The sequence below is a fragment of the Protopterus annectens genome, chromosome 8.part0, assembly GCF_019279795.1.
Source record: "Protopterus annectens isolate FY-2018-M chromosome 8.part0, PAN1.0, whole genome shotgun sequence".
Classification (NCBI taxonomy): Eukaryota; Metazoa; Chordata; order Ceratodontiformes; family Protopteridae; genus Protopterus; species Protopterus annectens.
The window spans coordinates 221,067,403-221,088,582 of NC_056741.1; the positions used below are offsets into that span (position 1 = coordinate 221,067,403).

Below are 21,180 nucleotides of genomic sequence, written 5' to 3' on the forward strand. Positions count from 1 at the left end.
CAAAATGTTGACGTTACAGCAGCTTTTACCTCTGCTGGGCAAAGATCATTGGATGGTAACCTTGGATCTCAAGGAGGCTTATCTTCATGTTCCTATCAGACTGAGTTGCAGGAAGTATCTGCGCCGAGCTGGGACTTCTCATTATCAGTTCTCTGCATTGCCCTTTGGCTTATCTACTGCGCCCAGAGTGTTCACGAAGGTTCTGGCTCCAGTGATAGCTTTCCTCAGGTTAAAAGGAATACAGATCTATCCTTATTTGGACGACTGCCTGATTCTGGCTCAAGGAAGGGACGAGCTTCTTCATCATTTGGATTATGTGATAGCAGTGCTAAGATGCCTAGGGTATTCTGTGAATGAAATAAAGTCCAGTCTAGTACCCTCTCAGGACATGTGCTTTCTGGGTGTGAGACTGAATACAGCATCCCAGCTGGCCTTTTTGACCCCGGACAAACAAAAGAATCTTTCCCTTTACTTTCATCAGTTGTCTCATCAGTCCAGGCTGACTGCAAGGACAGTCCTTCAAGCCTTGGGGTTCATGGCATCTTGTATTCTGGTGCTTCCCAATGCCAAACTGCATATGAGGAAGCTACAATGGTATCTCAAAAATGTATGGACACAGCACTGCCAGGATTTGGACACTGTCATTCAAATAATACCTTGCATTCAAAAGGAATTGTTGTGGTGGGCTCAGGAATGTCACCTAAACAAGGGACTCTCTGTGACCCAGCCAGAGGCGAGTCAGATTCTAACGACAGATGCCTCAGACAAAGCTTGGGGAGCTCATCTGAATGGAAAGTGGATACAAGACAAGTGGCCTGCCAGACTACAACATCTACATATCAACTTGAAAGAGATGTTAGCAGTCCAGTTTGCATTAATAGCTTTCAAGGATTTACTTCTTCCAGAGCAGGTGTTGATTCTAACAGACAACACAACTGTCATGTGGTACATCAACAAGCAAGGCGGAACACATTCTTATCCTCTATGCAGGCAAGCAATGCTTTTGTGGGAGACTGCTCTCAGTTTACAGCTAAATCTTCAGGCAAGGTTTCTGCCGGGAGCACAGAACTCCTTAGCAGATGTGTTGAGCAGGCAAATTATGGATCCCCACGAGTGGAAATTGGATCCTCATGTATTTCAGAAATTGACAGTGTCATGGGGAACTCCAGACATAGATCTGTTCGCTTCTCCACTAAACCATCAGCTGCCAAAGTTTTGCACAAAAGGTTTCATCCCACAGCTTGGAAAGTGGATGCTCTTTCCTTCAATTGGAGCAATCTTCATGTGTATGCCTTTCCGCCTCTGCCTCTCCTCCCAAAGGTACAACTAAAGGCCAGACAAGACAAGCCAAGGATGATTTTGATAGCTCCAGATTGGCCTCGACAGCATTGGTACCCATTACTGAGAAGCCTGGTACGGAAGCCTCCATGGCCTTTGCCTTCGATTCCACACCTGTTGTCTCAGGAGGACAGTCATTTGCTCAATGTCAAGCTTCACTCTCTGCACCTAACAGCCTGGCATATTCTGTTTTGAACCATAGTGGGCCTCCACTTCCACAGCAAGTTTTGAATGTTATTTTGGAAGCTAGAAGGCCTAGTACAAGGAAAGTGTACGCAGATAAATGGAAGAGATTTTTATTTTGGAGTGCAGCAAAGGATTTTGATGTTTCTGAGCCTAATTTAAGTGTGGCTCTTCAATATCTTACTGAGTTATTGGACAAAGGTTTGTCCTTCTCTTCTATTAAGGTTCATGCTGCAGCAATTTCGCTCACTATGATTGTGACCCACCATTGTTTTCTCATCCTTTGTTCAAGCAATTTCTTAGAGGGGCAAAGAATATAAGACCCCCATGAAGAGCTCCTACTCCTGCTTGGGATCTCAATTTTGTGTTGGAGAAACTCACTCTACAACCTTTTGAGCCTGCAGCTACTGCTGAATTAAAGTTTTGTCATGGAAGACTGCTTTTTGTTGGCTATTACCTCTGCAAGAAGGGTTTCTGAGTTGCAGGCCCTTATGGCGTTGAGCCTTTCTTAATTTTTCATAAGGATAGGGTATCTTTACGTACTAATCCTTCCTTTATGCCTAAGGTGGTTTCTAGTGTGGCTTTAAACCAAACTATTCATTTGCCTACTTTTTATGCAAATCCCCAAAATAAAGGGGAAAAGATTTTGCACACTTTAGATGTACACAGGCAGTTGCGATATTATTTGGACAGAACTAAAGGGTTCAGGCAGTCTCAGCAGTTATTTGTTTCTTTTGCTTTGAGTTCTCAGGGCAAGCCTGTGTCAAAACAAACTATTTCTAAGTGGATTGGGTTTTGCATTGCTTTCTGTTATTCCCATCATGGCAAGGAGATTCCAGCTGGGATTAGGCCTCATTCCACTAGGGCTACTGCCACTTCAACAGCTTTTTGAGGGGGTGGCAACTAAGGATATTTTGGAGGCAGCTACTTGGAGTTCAGTGCATACTTTCTCTAGGCATTATCACCTTCCACTGTACTCTAAGTCCAGGGCTGGTTTTGCCACTGCTGTTTTGCAGGGCATTTTGGCAGCTCCTGCTTCATTATAGTTTGGCCATCCTCCCGTACCTCTGCTTTGGGATTCTACCCAAGTGTAAGGACTGCAGCAATGTGAGATGAAGAACATAGTACAGTTTTGTACCTACCATAAATGTAGATGTTCGAAGATCCACATTGCTGCAGTCCAATTTACCCTCCCTCCTTCCCCTCTGTAGTTTGAGGCGGTTGTGTGGGTTGGGTTGTCAATATGAGGTATATTGTATATATTGTATATATTTTTAGTGTTAGGATGGTTGGTTGTTTGGTTGTTGTCTTTGGGTTTTGACCTTTATGTTTAGGGTCTTCTGACATCTGGGGCAAGAAAAGACTGAGGATATGACGTCGGTCATGCGCATTTGTACCCTGACGTCCTGATGTCAGTCAAATGCGCCTTGACCGACGTCAGCCTTATACTTTGTTATTCGGGCCGACCGAGGACAGCGGACTACCCAAGTGTAAGGACTGCAGCAATGTGGATCTTCGAACATCTACATTTATGGTAGGTACAAAACTGTACTTTCTATGGGGATGATCAACTTTTTCAACATAACTGTTGCCCTCTTCCCCTCCCAAATAAATTCTTTCATTTATTTATTAATTATTGTCCACAGCTTCTTCTCTGACGGAGAAAAATATGCCTGACCTGTATTTAAAACTAAAGGGACTGAAACCGTGTTCACTATTTGTATCTTACTGTCCATATTATTAGAAACTCTATTGTTTTTTCACATTTATTCTTAACTGACCTAACAAAATCCTTTTTTAATCCATACACCTAAATTTATCTTATAATGTCCCCTTAAAAGTGTGTTTCTGAATCAGTTCATGTGTGGGTACATAGTTTGCTGCTGCAGCCTTTGTGTTTTCTTCAATGTTTTAGCTTCCCCAAATGACTTGAAACTGCCTTAAAATATTCCACAATATTAAAATGTCTTTTTCCATATTTATCAAGTATAAAATAATATTTGCAAATAAAGCTAACTTTTCTCAATAACCATAATAGTTATATTCTTGAATTTGTAAGTCCTTTCTTCTTTTTCCGTGGTAGTAAATATAACATAAATGAATAGGAAAGTGGACCCCCCCCCCGGACTGGTTGCTCTTTTCAAACACAGCTTGTTTGAGAGGAGCCCTTCCTCTTTAAATCTTGCCTCCAATCCTTCATGTATGCTCCTAATTAACCCTATTATTCTATCAGGAAATGCAGCTGCTTCCATTGCCCTGCTCAGAAAATGCCAGCTGACTCTATTGAATGCGTTTTCTCCACCGGCAATAGCAGTATCGTGTCTTGGTAGTGGTTGGAGTATTGTTTTTCTCCCCCCATATTCATTCCCCTGTTCATATGTTATTTCTTTTTCTTTGCTGAGTAGTTGTATTATACATGTGTATGCATATTGGCTATCCCTTCTTTGTCTTTACACTCATAAAGATGTACCTTATTTCTGGGCAAGAAAGCTGTGAGATGGCAGGCTGGTTTTATGCTGCATGTACAAACGTACCAGGAGCTGTGCATATGCTATGCCTAGTGGGGAGGATCCTGAGTTTTGGAAGTTGAGCCAGACATCAGTAGTAAGATTATTGCAACAGTGATCTTTTTGAACATGTACTGTTATTGGCAAGTTCTTGCACAGTAGAACTTTCTCACACATGCTTCATTAAGGCAGCCACAGTGAGATGACCTGGTAGAGTGAAGCACCACCTTTGGTTTATAAGTTGCATGCTGTGCACATTTGTCCCCATTAGGTGCTGGTATTGCACTTGGTCAAACTGCCTGTTTGTCCAAGAATGGACAAATCAGTGTTAATTGGTCTTTTTTTATTGTCCTTCATCTCTTCCAGTGCATGGTTTGCCATTTGGTACAGAGTCATCTGGTCTTAAAACTTTATACCTGCCCCCTGCATCTTGGAGCTGATGTTTATTAGTGTTCTATTTGCTGTGACTTAGGTGATTGAACTCTCTGTACTCTGTGCATTGCTTAGGGCTATTGGTACCCTTTGTATTTTGTCCAGACTGCTTGTCTACTAAGTGCTTTGTGAATTTCTGTGATAATCTATGGAACAGCCTTTTCTTTAATTCTTCTAATTTTGATGGTATAAAACTAGTTTTGTAGAGACAGAAGCATATTCAGAAGATATTCTGAAGTGACATTACAGTCATTTTGTTCGTTAATCAGTGACCAGTTCAGTTGGTGGCAACCAGGGTTTACCCAAGTTGTGCTGTGAAAGCCCTGTATTGAACAGATTTACCAGGTAGCATGATTTTTGCAGAGTAAGTTGATGGTCTACAATTGTTTGGAGTGATAGCAGTTATCAAGAGATATATTTCATATCTTTTGATGAGAACCCTGTCAAGAGTAGTGCAAGGGTCACTGTGAGGATCTAGTCCAGTGTACAGCAAACCGATTAGTGAAAATGTAATCTACTTGTGATTTACGAATGATTTTTTGCAGGGTTTCAGTCCAGTGCAGGTTAAGACCACCCATTAAAATTGCATTCAGACACTGTAGAAGAGAGATTATGCTACCAATTTGCGTATTTTTAGAGTATAAAGAGGTTGCAGGTAGATAGTAGACCAGTGCAAGTCCTGTGCTTGTCTGTAAGGCATTTGTAAATTAACCCATTTGATTCACTATCATAGAAGATAAGGTGAATGTTAGTTGTGATATGTCTGCAACCCTCCCCATGCGCACGCACACACACACACACACACACACACACACACACACACACACACACACAAAAACACCACCACTAGGTGTTCTGGGTGGACATTGGGATTGAAAAGGCTCAAATTTGTGTAGAATGGCTTGAAGTGTGGTACGTTAGAATTCTACAGGTATCGTATATATTCCAGCTGCATCTCAGTTACCATTCTCAGTTTCAACACTGTATGCATTAGAAACTAGCAAACTGTGTTTCTTTAGCATTAATTAAAGGGTGAGCACAGGACCAGGAGAGTTTTAACAGGGCAGAAGTAATGCAGGGTATAGAAAAAAAAAGTGCTTCCTAGAATGGTCAACAGTAGTCCTGTACATGACTGCAGTGTAAGCAGGTGAGTAAGCTTTGCAGGAAGTATATGAACATAGTAAATGTTTTACAGCTATTGACAAGCCTTCTTTAAACAGAAGAGCTCATTGCTATTAAAATTGAAGTTAATAGGTTGAGGGAAATTAGACCAGAGCATAGGGATTCCCTTGTACACAGTAGTGAAGTTAACAGTTAACTGGTATCTTGGTAACATGTCAGTGATCAATGAAACAACTGAAGGAGGTAAAAGTAAGGCGCTCAAAATAATTCTGCAGTCTGTTAAATATCTTCACTTGTTTTCAGGTCTTTCAGTTTTGAGAAGTAATATTCATTTCACAGTGGTTGCATCGTTAGTACTTTCCCAGTACAGCCTAGGTGTTTCAGCTCACAGGCAGATCCATTATCAAGGGGCAGGACTCTTAACTTTTGAAAAAGAAACTTGAAGAAAATGCACCCAGCCCATGTTAAGTTTTTATAGTACAGAATGTAAAGCAGCAACAAAACAAAGAAAAACAGCTCTGCAGATGCAATCTGCCTTATTGTTTTCACTTCTTGAACAGTTCAGAGATGCACAGATGGATGGTACTTGTCAGATTTCAGAGGATAGATACTACGTCAGTAGCATTTATTTTAGCCAAACTCTTACATTTTGACAGATAAGAGTATCACCCCCACCCTACTTACCTGCCCACTTGTTTCCTGTTGCTATACAAAACTCCTGATATTATTGGGTACGAATGGCAGAGAAATTGTAGTGTTCTGTGGGTCTGTGTTCATACATCGAACATAAACTTCGTCAAGCTATTCCTCGAACAGTAATTCCCAAACATCGCTTTCATTGAAGAATGAAATCATCGTAAAAAAATTATTGAAAGGTAATAATTGGCCATCAACAAGGAGGTAATACTCGAAGGTGAGGGGCTGTGGCCCCCACCCCCCAACTATATATACCAACTCCAAGATCACACCACAGTGGGAGAAAAGTCACATTTTAAAAGGTTTTAGTTTACCTTATACAGTTTTTGGCCAACTATTACCTTTCAAAGATTTTTTTTTTTTTTTTTTTTTTTTTACAATTTCACTCTTCGATAAGTGATGTCCGCAGATTACTGTCTATGGAATTTTCTATGGAATGTTCGATGAAGTTTTTGATCGATGTGTGAACATACACTCATATTCTGCAGTGCATAAAACTAGTTCCTCAGACTTTGAAAAAAATAACTTATGTTTGCAAAATGAAAATGGGGTGGGGGAACACATTTTCAAGATGGCATTTGCTGAGCATGTACATTACCCTGAATCTGACAAGTTGTTGGTCATAACTATGATTTTTCTTTGAATTATTGAAATAGGAATGTATCAGCATGCATTTTTACTTCTGAAATTAATTTTTTTGTGTGTTTTTGTTTTATTTTATTTTTGTATTAGGAGGGTGTTTGTATAATGACTGGCCTAGCTTACAATGGAAAGGATGAGACTGGAAAAGCTAAATGGGATGGTTGTGCGAATATGAAAGTTTGGTTGTTTGAGACAACTCCTCTTTTCACAGGGACAATTGCCTCTTTCAATATTAATACCAATGCATGGGTTGCCAGGTAAGCAGAATTTTATTTCACTTATTTGACTGTTTTTCTTAATTAGTATGTATGGTTTGGAATTTTCTTTCTTTTAAAGTTTTCACAGGATAAGCCTCCCAGTGGTGTAGAAGGCTAAAGCCCTGAATTTGACCCAGGTGGTTCAGGTGACTGAATCAGCTGCAGTCTGAAATTATTTGGCTTTTTTCCAAGATGTTTTACTTTTACCACCAACTGTTGTGCACTTTTGTGTGGAGGTTCCATATCCCCTGACAGTGCCTTCAGGCAATGCAGTGTGGAAGCATACACCTGCTGATGGAGTGGCCTTGAGACTCCCTTGCAATCTTGCTGCTCTGAGGATTCCAAGAACCCTGAGGCTGTTTGTCTCTGTGACAGACAAAGATCATCAGTTTATGCCCATTTCTGCCCCCCACCCCCCATAAAAGTAATCTACTTTGTAGAAGCTCTTAACGCTCAAGACTGATCCTAACACACTTTTCCTCCATCCCTCCCACCACATGCCTTCCAGAGTTTCTGAGAAAAGGTGTGAAGAACTTGAATTATCTTCATACAGAGGCAGTTGTTAAGAATGTCTCCAGGTAGTCTGGAGGCATCCTTTAGTTTGCCCTTCAGTCCCAGTCCTCAAAAAATGTGGGTTTCCTCTAAGCTTCCAGCTAAGAGGGAAAAAAGTCTATCCATCATAGTTCAGACTCATGTGGTATCTTCACGCCAACCCAGAGACTACAAGGCTTTGCTAGTGTACTGTTCAACAAGAAGTCTAAGGCTTTTGGCAAGAGAATTTACTGCTCTGCCCCATTGTAACTTGAAAACTCTCAAAGTCTGTCTCCAATTCCATTCTCATTTGCTTAAAAAGTTTCTAGTAAATTTTGAGGCTGCCCAGAGCCTGGACCAAAGAGTTTTTGTCAAGACTGTATCTTACTGAAGCACTATGCAAGACATTTTCAATTGTTCAATTTAGCACACTCACCATTGCAGGGGAGATCAGAGAACCATGTGTTTTATCCCCACACTAGGTACGTGAACTCCTGTTTCAGTACTGATACTGCAGTACAGCATAAGCGGAGTGCTCATTCGTGAGGGTGTCGTCCTTCTGATACACCAAAGCCCCACATGCCTGAGTTACCTCTAGTTGGCTTGATTGTAAAAGATTCAGTGGAACTTGTCAGAAAAGAGTAGGAGGATTTCACTAGTGCTCTGACAAGAATCCAAGTAGTCTTGAATATTACCTCAGGTCTTCTGTGCAAATGGGCCTTGCTTAGTAGGTCTAACCCAGTCAGTGAAAGTAGGTAAATGTGTAGGGCTGTAGGCTCAGCTGTTTACTTGTGGAAAATGGCTTGATTGAGATTTTAAGTTTTTATGGGGAAGCTCAGGAACAAAATCCTGAAATCCATTTTCTGGTGAACTACTTTTCAGTCAACCCACTCAGAATTTTTTGCAAAAGAATCATCACTTCTTTATAGAACCTTTTTAAACTAGCCTATCTAACCCTCAAAAGATAAAAATGCCTGCGTAAACCACTCTGCTGGCATAGAGGGATGAAGCCTTGACTGTGACCCAGCTAACTTGGGTACAGTTAGCAGCTTAGGAGAATGATGGAGTGGTATGTGAGGGACCATCCCATAGGGTGGGCAGATATATGGGTGTTCCTAGTAGTGATCCTGTTGGAGATTAGGGACGTCTCATTAGGGGGCATAGTCCGAAGAGTGGAGGGGTGGTGGGCCTGGCTGAGCTGCTGCAGAGACAGGGTTGTACACTGAATACCACTATTGCACCCCCATGCCTCTGACACCATCACAAGGGCCGCAGTGGGGAGATGGGGAGTAACAATATAGTTGTAAATTAAAAAAAAAAAAAAAAAAGATTATGTTGAAGGCAAAGACCCCTGGGATGACCTTTGGCTCTGCAACCAGCTCTAGCTATATTGGGGTAAGTCTGGGCTGGCATGGAGAATCTGGCAGACCTGGCACAGAAGTGGAGCACTGGGGATGGTGCCCAAAAAAAATAAAATAAAATCAAGGTAATTTGTGCAGCATCACACGTTCTTGCCTTCAAAGGGCAGGCTGTCTTCCAGGAAGGGAGACCGTCCTGAATTTGGTCTGAGATTGAGATGTTCAGTTTACCCCAGCTTGGAAAACTCTCAGCAAAGACTGTTATATTCAAGTTGTGGGCATGCTAGCCATATTTTGGAGCTCACATGTTCTCCCCACAAAAACTTTGCTGTCAGACTATTCCATCTCACTGGATCTCTTTGGATCAGACTGTGTTCGGGGGGACCTGTCCAGTTTCAGAACGGGTTTGGAAGTTATCCTTTTACATGACTGGGTGAATTCTGTCTCATTTTGGACCTTGACTTTAGTCAGATGTTCTTTGTGTTTCACTGTTGCAGTCATCACTTTTAGGGTTATCTGCTTGCAGTAGCCCACAGTTGGCCTGATTAACAAATTCCTGCATCAGTTGCTGTCTCTTCTTCCATGACGTCAGGTCGTCAGGGGTATAAAACATGCAACCGATGGCATTACATCAGTCTTTCTTGCTGTGCGGTGCCCCGAAGCAGAAGCAGTTCGCAAGTGATGGTCATCTGACTCCTGAAATTTTCGTTTTTGAGTTTCAGAACCGAAGTCTACAGCTAAAAGCTAAGTACCCTGTTGGGGAAACTTTTTCTTGCTCCTTACCGATGTCAGTAAAAGTTAATAATTGTATTACTTGTGGGAAGCAAATACCTCATAAGGATTTTCATTTGTACTGTATTCCTTGCCTAGGGCCCTGACCATGACATACCTTGCTGTCGGTTTTGTGCTTTATTTAGTCAGCGCACTATCAGTCATCGGTATATATTTGCTTCTAAATATTTCGGTTCTCTGTTTAATTATCCAGAAATGACGTTGGTTAGCCATCCGACTACCGGAATACCAAAAAAAATGCAAAGAAAAAGACAGAGACAGGCCCTTGAGGTCCAAAACTGCCAACGCTTCTGCTAAGCCAGTTGCCAGTTCGCCGGTACTCAGTGAGGCGCTTTCGCAGCCCCTGATACCCGCTGCTTCTGATTCGCAGGCCTCTACTGAGACCCATTCGGAGTCCGGTATGCCGCAAGGTGCTTCACCTATGGAACCCGTGGATGTCTCTACATTGGATGGGTTCGGAGCCGCTGTGCAGGCACCGGCTTCTGAGGGTGTATTTAGGCCTACAGACTTGCATATTAAACTGACTCCACCTTCAATACTAAGGCCTAAATCTTGATCTCTATCTAAAAAACTGACGCCCAGGCCACATTTTCAGGCCCCTATGCCTAAAAAAGAAATGATTGCTCTAATCAGGGGTAGTCAACCCCCCCCCCCCTTCTAAGAGGCCTAGGGCTGAACTTGACTATGAATCTTTTGAACAGGACTCTGTTACTTCTGACTCTTCTAATGACCTGGATTTGTCCATACCTACTTATGAGGACTTTGATGCAGAGGATTCCATTCTCTCCTTCTCCCCCTGAGGATTTTTCTTTTGGGGAAACTTTGCATACCTTAAAGGGAGCATTTCCACTGGGAAAGTCAGGATTTTTCTGAATCCAAAAAGAGGCTTAGGGATTTCCTTCTTCCTCAGCATAGGCCTTTGGCTATACCTCCTCTACTAGACATTGTTGATGTGTTTTCAGAATCCAGTATGGCCCCTGATTCCTTGCCGCTGGCCCCTAGTAAACCAGACAGATACTACAGAGTTCCTGAGTCCCACAATTTCCTTTTCAAAAATCCTGTTGCAGACCCTGAAACCATTTCTCAGGGGCCCAAGGGCATTAAGGCTTCTACTGCTAAAAATCCTACCCCTTCTGATAGAGACTGCAGGGCGCTGGATAGATGGGGTAAAAAGGTTTATACTTCTGCAACCTTGGCAATCAGGGCTTTAAACTGTCAATTCCATATGCTAAAATATCAGCAGCATATAATGGGACTGCTTAAACAGAAAATTATGTTGATTTCTGACTGTGTGGAAAATAAAGATTTGTAGGATTTATTGCATTCAGCAGAACAAGTTGGAAAACATACTTTGCAATGTGGTTTTGATTCTTTAGAGGCCTCTTGCCGGGCTGCTGTTACTGGGTCTGTGCTTAGAAGGCATGCTTGGCTTAAGGAGCAATCTCTGCCTGATCATGTTAAAGCAAAACTGTTGAATGCTCCATTGCAACAGGACCGTCTGTTTGGCAATAAGGCTGAAGAAGTTCTAAAAAAGATGGAAGATAAAGCTAAATCTATGCAAACTGTGAAAGATTTCTTGCATGTACAACCTCCAAGAATTAGTAGGCACTGGCCTACTAAGAACTGGTACTTTCCAGCTCCTTCCAGAGCCTCTCAAGCCAAAACCAGACACTCCAAAAGCACCAGGTTTCAGTCCCAAGGGACTTTCAAAACTAAGCAATGGGGTGCTTCCACTTCCAAATCTGGAAATAATAACAACACACCACCCTATGGTAAACAGTCTCAATGACTTTCCTTTAAAATTACCAAGCACTTGCCTCTTAGCCGCCCCTTTGGGGGGAAAACTGGCTCTTCATGCAGAAAACTGGCACCTTATAACCCAGGACAAATGGATTTTAAATAGTGTCCCAGGGATACAGATTTCATTTCCACACGTTGCTAACTCCAAGCGAGTGGCCAGACCTGCCCCCAAATCAGTGGGCAGAGGCTCAGAAACAAGTACTTTCCCTCCTAAACATGGGAGCTATTCCGCTAGTACAAGAAGGGGAAAAGGGACAAGGTTTCTATTCCAGACTTTCCCTGGTACCCAGAAAAGACAAATCATGGTGTCCAATTCTGGACCTGTCTACTCTAAACACCTTTCTGGACATTCCAATATTCAAGATGCTGACTCTTCACCAGTTATTTCCTATGCTAGGCAAGGACCCCTGGTTGGCAACTCTAGATTTAAAAGAGGCTTACCTGCCTATCCCAATCAGGGAATCTTGCAGAAGATACCTACGCTTCAAAGCAGGCTACTTGCACTGCCCTTTGGCTTGTCTACTGTGCCCAGGGTATTCACAAAGTGCCTGGCTCCAGTAATTGCATTTTGCAGGCAAAGAAATATTCAAATATATCCATATCTGGACGGTCGTCTAATTCCGGCAGAAAGCCAGGACATACTTTTGAATCATCTGGCCTTTGTCCAAAGGGTACTGACTTGTCTGGGGTACACCATAAATGAAACAAATCACACCTGGTACCCTGTCAACAAATTATATTCCTGGGAGCAAGCTTGAATACAACTTCCCAGATGGCTTTCCTCACGCCAGAGAAACGGATTCATTTGACAACCTACTTCAAACAAGTGACCACAAAAACCCAGTTATCTGCAAGGCAAATACTGCAAGCCTTGGGGTTCTTGGCCTCCTGCATTCTTCTAATTCCATATGCAAGGCTGCATATGAGGAAACTGCAATGGTATCTCAAAAGCCCATGGTGTCAACATTCACAGGATCGGTTCCTATCATACCTTGCCTACGCCTAGAGTTCCTTTGGTGGACTGGCAACACCACTGTTATGTGGTACATAAACAAGAAGGGGGGGGTACACATTCTTACCCCCTCTGCAGACTAATCATGGCATTGTGGAACACAGCTCTGAGCTATCAAGTACATTTGCAAGCTCAATTCCTGCCAGGAAAACTAAATACACTGGCAGACGAACTAAGCAGAAACCTCATGGACCCACATGAGTGGAAATTGGAACCAAGGATTTTCAACATGTTGACAAGCAAATGGGGAGCCCAGATATAGACCTGTTTGCCTCCCCCCAGAACTATCAGTTGGACAAATTCTGCACAAGGACTACCCACAAACAAGCTTGGAAAGTGGATGCTCTGTCCTTCAGCTGGAAAACCCTATCCGTTTATGCCTTTCCTCCTCTACCTCTGCTGTCCAAAGTACTAGTAAAGATCAAACAAGACAAACCAAGGATGATTTTGATTGCATCAGACTGGCCACACCAACACTGCTACCCCTTCTTGTGCAGTGTGTCATTGTGGGTCCCATGGCACCTGCCTCAGACTCCTACTCTATTGTCTCAGCTCAGACTCCTACTCTATTGTCTCAGCAGGAGAACCAAATTCTGCACCCTCATTCAAACACTGAATCTAACAGCCTGGCTAATTACATAATTTCTCCTTTACCATCCCTCAGTAAACCAGTGACTGATATCATTTTAGAGGCAAGGAGGCCTAGTACCAGAAAGTCTTAGCTGAAAAATGGAAAAGATTCTGTGCCTGGAACCAATCTCAAGGGATGAGCACAACAGTGCTCAATTTACCTCAGATTTTACAATACTTAACTGAGATGTTTCATAAAGGCCTGTCTTTCTCCTCCATCAAAATTCACGCCTCAGCCATCTTAGCTCATTATAACACAGAACCACTCCTCTTCTCTCATCCACTGCTTAAGCAGTTCCTCAGGGGGGCCAGAAATCTACGACCACCCAGGAGAGCACCAACTCCAGCCTGGGGCCTCAACTTTGTATTGGAAAAGCTCACCCTTCCTCCTTTCGAGCCAGCTGCCACTACGGACTTAAAATTCCTTTCTTGGAAAACAGCTTTCCTTTTAGCAATCACTTCAACAAGAAGGGTATCTGAATTACAGGCCCTCATGGCAGTGGACCCTTACATCATCTTTCATGTGGACAGGGTGTCCCTCAGGACCAATCCCTCCTTCATGCCCAATATGGTATCCAGTGTTGCCCTTAATCAGTCCATACATTTGCCAACCTTCTTTCCTAATCCACAGAACAAAGGGGAATGGATTCTGCACTCCTTAGATGTGCACAGACAACTTAGATTCTACTTGGACAGAACTAAACCTCAAAGGAAATCTAATAACTGCTGGTGGCATTTGCTGCAGTGGCAGAGGGGAAGGCTATTTCAAAGCAAACCATTTCCAAATGGATAGGCCATTGCATTCATTTCTGCTACAAACACCATGGAAAACCTATCCCACAGGGGATCAGACCCCACTCTACCAGGGCTGCATCTACCTCTACAGCCTTTCTCAGAGACGCCCCTACCAGGGACATCCTAGAAACTGCTACCTGGAGTTCTGTGCATACTTTCACCAAGCATTACCATCTGCCAGTTTTCTCTAAATCCAGAGCTGGCTTTGCCACTGCAGTCTTGCAGGGCCTTTTAGCTGGTCCTAATTCTATTTAAATTCCTCCTTCCATCCTTAGCTTTGGGAATCTACCCAAAAGTGATGACCACAACAGTGAAACACTAAGAGCATGGTACAGTTGAGAACACTTACCATAAATGTAGATGTTCGAGTGTATTCACTGTTACCCTCTCTCCAGCTCCCTTCTATTTTTGGATATACCTCTACTTTCCTTTGCTATCTTCAAAAGCTTTTTGGTGTATTTGCTTTTTTGTTGGAGGTATAACCTTGTATATTTATAGATTTAATTGCTTCCCATTAAGGGGGCTCCTGACATTTGGGGCAAGAAAAACTGATGTAATGGCATCTTCTGCATGTTTTATACCCCTGATGAACAGACGTCATGGAAGAAGGGACAGCAACCGAAAAAGGACCCAAGACTTTTTTAATCAGGCTGACTGAGGGCTACTGCAAGCAGATAACCCTAAAAGTGATGACTGCAACAATGAATCCACTCAGACATCTACATTTATGGTAAGTGTACACAACTGTACTGTTCTGTGTCATTCGGTTTCTGATTGCCACCTGTCTGGAGCTAAATGTCTTTATTCCTGTAGAGTGTCTAGGAGGTGTTGCTAGACTTTATGGGTGCTTCTTGATGCATCATTGTTTGGAGTCCACATCAGAGATTTTTAGTTTAGGCCAGACAGGCATGCTTCCATTGCAAAGTGAACAAATGCTTCTCTTCAGCAAGGAAACTGATAGGAGTATGCCATGCAGAGCGGATGGCAGGGCAGAAAGGAAATGATGAACAGACTGCAGGGTACAGATAGAGGCGTTGGAGAGGTAGTGTCTGCCTTTAAGGACAATAAAACATAGATTGGAGAGGCTTCCTGTCAGAATTCTTAGATGTCTGCCTTTGTTCTGGCAGAATCACTAACAGAGCTTTTCAATAGATCACTGGCTAATTTAAAAGTACAGGACAACATCTTGAGGTGTCCTTATACAAGGAAATGGAAGCAAGAGAAATGGGGACTTACAGGTCTGTTAGCTTAACAGCAGTGGTGGCAAAGTCACAGAGAGAGTAGTGATGGGAAGGCTGCTACTTTTTCTTGGCACAGTAGTTGCCAGGATAACAAATAACATGGGTCCATAAACAGAAGGAGCTGCAAGTGTAATCAAATCCATTTTTTTATGACTGGGTTACGGGTGAGTGACAGGGAAATACAAATGGATATGTTCCAGCTGGACACCAGCAAGGCCCTTCACTCTTCTACACACAAGTTGCTTATTGGAAAACTGAAGGGATGGTGAGTAAGACCAAGACTGTAAAGTCTGCTAGTTGTATGGATGAAATCTAGGCTACAAAAGATTTTGGTGAGTGGGCGATTGTCAGTAATTAGGGTAGTAGTGGAATAATAAGAGCTGTCCTAGGTCTAGTACTTTTCATCGTGTTTTTCGCAAACATATGTGGGGGAATGGAGAACAGGTAAACCTGATTGCTCATGACACCAGGATAAGCAGAGTACTGGAATATATGTGGTGAAGACTTAAAAAAGGATTTCTGATGGTTTGAACATGTGACATTAACATGGCAGTTGAGTTTCACTGCAGGCAAATGCAGAGTATTGCACTGAAAACATAAGAACTGTGATGTATAGTATTGGATGGGGAGTGGCACTAATGGCAGCATTGCAAAAAAAAAAAAAAATCTGGGATGTTGATCACACCTGGAATGGACCTTAAGGAGCAGAATGAGTGGTTAGAATGCAGGTGTATAACCTCAGTGAGATGGACACCAGAATCAAAAAGGAAATTTTGCCTGCAACTCTTCTGGGTTGTGGCCAGACCACATATTTTGTACTTTTATCCATGTTCTGGAAGCTGTATAAGGAAAGTGACATTAGGCATCTGGAAGAAATTAAGAGGATAACCAATAGGAAGGTTCATGAAATAGAGGAGGAAGGGTATGACCATAAGATAAAGAAGCTACAGTTCTCATTTTCAGCCAGAAGAGATGATGGTGATTTTATCAGGTTGATTTGAAGAGGTAACTGAATAGAAGCAAGTGGAAGAAGTGGGCGTGTGCAACAGATTGCAGGGACTGACTACTCCCTACATTCCCAAAATTACTACTACTCAGATAATTGTGGACGCATAGAATGGTCTACTTGAATGGGTGGTGGAAAGGGTATCCACATAGCCACCCAACAGGGCATGAGACAGGTGGGGAAAATACTGCGAGGTTGGAGGGTAGTAAAAGCACTTGGAGTAAACTAAATAGGTTTATTGTATCCTGCCACCAAGCAAATGCAGTGTAATGTAAAGTGTTGTTCATGCTTTTTCAGCAGCCATGGTCTGTGTGTGTGTGTTGTGGTTGGAAAAACTTTGCAGGGGAATAATCTCCTGATCTGCATGTCTTTGTTATGTGAATGGCTGGTCTGTAGTGGCCCCTTAAGGGACTGTGAGACAGCCTTTGTATTTGGCAGTCCATGGTTGCAATCCATTATGCTCGCCATAAAATGGAGAAAATCCTGTTAGACTCCTTGCTAATGGAGGCAATCCTGTGATCAGGGAGGCAGACATCTATTTGGTGGCCTTTCCTGCTCTTAGAACCCATGAGCTGAGAGCATTAGTCATCTTGGTATGTATGCAGTGGAAGATTCAGGCCTGTGCTCTGATGTGCCTTCTGGGTGTCATGGGTTACCTTTGATCTTTATGGTACTACATATGTGCCTGAGAATGCAGTTGTTGCTATGAACCACAAGGTACCAGTTACTCCAGAGCTTACCCGCCTCTTGAACCTTTTTTTTAATCCAAATGTACTAGCCCACCAGCAAAACACCACTATATCCGCAACAAGAAAAACAAGTCCGAATCACTGGTGCAACAACAATGTCAAGTCCCCCAAATGAAAGCAAATTCCGTGATGAATACTCAAAACTTTATTATTGGTTTAGCACTTTCATTTACTCACTGTAGACTTCCTCAGAACACTATATACTGAGACATTAAACATTTAAATATTAAAGGCCATCTAGTCACTTCACCTCATCAATTAACTTCATAAATATTCATGAATTAATTACCGTAACTACGTATTCATTACCTTAAATTCCGAATCTAAAATATACATAATTCATACCTTAAATTCCGAAGCTAAAATATACAATCAATTGTTTAAAAACTCGAACACTCTATTCTTAAAAGAATATGTAAAACAATGTTAAATACATAATTAAATATATATAAAACACATTTCAAAATTTTCAAATATATTTAAAACGAAATATCTGTATTTGTGTATATGAATGTGCATGGATGCAGTATACAGTGTAACTACATGTTTATCATTTTATATCGTGGATTTGCTACTTCAGAGTTACATTTTATGCAAAAAACACATTTTATGTAAAAGATGAATGCATATGTAATTAATAAATAATTAATTCCTAAGGGACACACCCACTTCAGCTACTTAATAATGGTTTCACGGGAATACATTCATTTATTCCAGGTGGGGTGATTGCATTTAATAAAATCTGCCATTTCACCTCCCTCTCCCCTAGTTTGGCTTTAATATTACCACCTCTAGAATTCACCTCAACACATTCTAATATAGCAAACTTGAATGTATCACACTTTTCACTGACTTCCAGATGTCTGTATAATGCGTTATTTATATCTTTCTTTCGGATACAGTACAGAAGGTCGTATGTACGGTTCTTTAGTCGTCTATCTGTTTTCCTACATAAAAACTGGGACATCTGGTACATGTGGCTAAATAGAACACATGTTGGGTCTGACAGTTACCTTTCTTGACTCTAATTGTTTTATTAACATTCCCCAAAGTAATAGTATGATGTTCATCGTGTTTCATTGTTGCAGTCATTACTCTTGGGTTATCCTGCTGGCAGGCTACCCTCAGTCGGACAGAATTCCAAAGTCTAGGTCCAGCATTGGTTGCTGTCGCCTCTTCCCTGACTTCAGTGCGCCAGGGGTATAAAAGATGCAGCCGACGCCATTTTCTTCAGTCTTTCTTGCCGCACAGTGCCCGAAGCAAAAGCAGTTCGCAAGTGCCGGTCGGCCGACTCCTGAGATTTTCAAATCCGAATTTCAGAAGCGAAGTTTTCATTAAAGCTAAGTACCCTGTTGTAGAAACTTTTTTCTTGCTCCAGACCGATGTCAGAAAAAGTTAACAGTTGTTTTTCTTGTGGGAAGCAAATACCTCATAAGGATTTTCACTCTTACTGTATTCCTTGCCTAGGCCCTGATCACAGCGTTGCTAGCTGTCGGTTTTGTGCTAAATTTAGCCAACGCGCTATCAAGCGTCTGTTCGATTTTGCATTTCATTACTTTGGCTGAAGATTTAATTATATTATGCCGTCGGACCAGCCGACAACCGGAGTTTATAAAAAACGTAAGGACAAGGAAAAGGACAGGCATCCGAGGTCCAAAACCGACGACGAAGCCTCTACTAGGCCAGTCGCCGGTTCTCAGTGAGGTGCTTTCGTGGCCCCTGGTGCCCGCTACGTCAGAGCCACAGACCGCTTCCGACTCCCACGTGGAGCCGACTGGGCCTCTGGAAACTCAAGGTATTGGACACTCGGAAATCATTCCCTCAGATGGGTCCGGAGCCGCTGAGCTGGCATCGGCTTCTGAGGGTGTCTTCAGACCTGCTCAACTATATATTAAGCCATCTTCGGCTTCAAAGACAAAGACTAAAGCAGCTCTAAAGACAAAGAAACAAGTACAGCATTCTCCTTCTCAGACTTCCATGCCTAAAAACAGATGCTCAAAATGTCCGAAGGCCTAATTAGTTTGATCAGGGGCTCCCATCCCCCTCCTGATAAGAGGCCTAGGCAAGAGACAGAGTATGATTCTTCTGATCAGGTTTCTATTTCCTTTGATTCCTCTTCTGAACACAATTACTCCATGCTTCCCTATGAGGATTCTGATGCTGAAGAATCCATTCCTTCAGCCTCTCCTCCTGAAGATTATTCTTTTGGGGAAACCCTGCATACCATGAGGGAGCATTTCCACTGGGAGAGCCAAGATTATTCTGAATCTAAGAAAAGGCTCAGAGACTTTCTGCTACTTCCTCAGCACAGACCCCTTGGTATTCCACCTGTTTTGGACATTGTAGATGATGTATTTTCAGAGTCTGGCCTGTCCCCTGACTCTTTACCCCTTACACCTGCTAAGCCAGACAGATACTACATGGTCCCGGATTCTCATAAATTCCTATATAAAAACCCTACTGCTGACCCCAAAACTATATCTCAGGGTCCCAAAGGGGTTAAAGTTTCCACTGCAAAAAACCCTGTCCCCTCTGATAGGGATTCTAGGGCTCTAGACAGATGGGGGAAAAAAGTCTACACTTCTGCTACCCTGGCTGTAAGGGCTTTAAATTGTCAGTTTCATATGCTTAAATATCAGCAATATTTAATGTCACTGCTTAAACAGAAAATGTTGACCAATATTGAATGTTCAGAGAACAAGGAATTGCAGGATTTATTGCATGCAGCTGAACAAGTGGGAAAGCATACTTTGCAATGTGGTTATGATTCACTAGAGGCCTCTTGCAGGGCTGCTGTTACAGGTTCTGTTAGGAGGCATGCTTGGTTAAAGGAACAGAATCTGCCTGATCATGTTAAAGCAAAATTATTAGATGCACCATTACAGCATGATACTTTGTTTGGTACTAAAGCAGAAGAGGTGTTGAAAAAAATGGAGGATAAAGCAAAATCCATGCAGACAGTCAAGGATTTCATACAGGTACAGCCACCCAGGTTTAGCAGGAACTGGCCCTCTAAAAATCTGTCATTCCAGTGTCAGACAGACCACAGAGAGGCAGATACAGGCGTCCCACTGGCAGATCTCAGCCCCAGGGCTCATACAGGCTTAAACAGTGGGGTGCTCCTACCTCCAAAAGCGAAGAAGACAAATCACAACCTTACAGGAAACAGTCCCAATGACTTTCCTCTACCAGATCCAAGCACTTTTCATTTGGCAGCACCCTGAGGGGAAAAACTAGCACTTTTTTCATCAAATTGGCAAATGGTTACCCAAGACAAATGGGTCCTGAACATAGTGTCCCAAGGCTACAGGTTCCATTTTTCACACCCTACCAAGGTCAAAAGGTATGCCAGACCTGCCACACAATCAATGGGCAGAGGCACAAAAAGAAATTACGGCCCTCATGGACATGAGGGCCATTCAGCAAGTACCACAACAATTGCAGGGGCAAGGATTTTACTCCAGACTCTTTCTAGTACCCAGAAAGGACAAAACCTGGGTCCAGTACTGGACCTGTCTATACTAAATACGTTTCTGGAAATTACAAAATTCAAGATGTTGACTGTACAGCAGCTACTGCCCATGCTGGGCAAGAAGGCTTGGCTCGTAACTTTGGACCTAAAAGAGGCATACCTGCATGTCCCAATCAGACAATCTTGCAGAAGATTCCTCAGATTCATAGCTGGCTCAATGCATTACCAAATTCTCTGCACTGCCCTTTGGCTTATCTACTGCTCCCAGGGTCTTCACAAAATGCCTGGCACCAGTAATTGCGTTTTGCAGACAAAAAGGAATTCAAATATATCCCTACTTGGACGACTGCCTAATTCAAGCAGAGAACAAAGACACTCTTCTGAAGCATCTAGCATTTGTAAAAAGATTACTAACTGGCCTAGGGTACATAGTAAACGAAAAGAAATCAAAACTAGTGCCCTCTCAAGAGATGATATTTCTGGGTGCAAGCTTAAATGCAACTGCCCAGATGGCTGATCTCACGCCAGACAAACAAAAGCAACTGACTACTTACTTCAAGAAATTGGCAACAAAAACCCACTTATCTGCAAGGAAAATCCTGCAGGCCTTGGGTTTC

General features: G+C 42.5%; 1 protein-coding gene across 1 annotated transcript in view; it reads left to right on the forward strand.

The window, feature by feature from the left end:
* Positions 1–21,180, forward strand: part of LPCAT3 (lysophosphatidylcholine acyltransferase 3) — a 709,408-nt gene that overhangs the window by 401,903 nt on the left and 286,325 nt on the right. Inside the window, exon 9 of the mRNA XM_044079698.1 lies at positions 7,011–7,177. Within this exon, the coding sequence (XP_043935633.1) occupies positions 7,011–7,177 (167 nt within the window). The remainder of the gene's footprint in view (positions 1–7,010; positions 7,178–21,180) is intronic.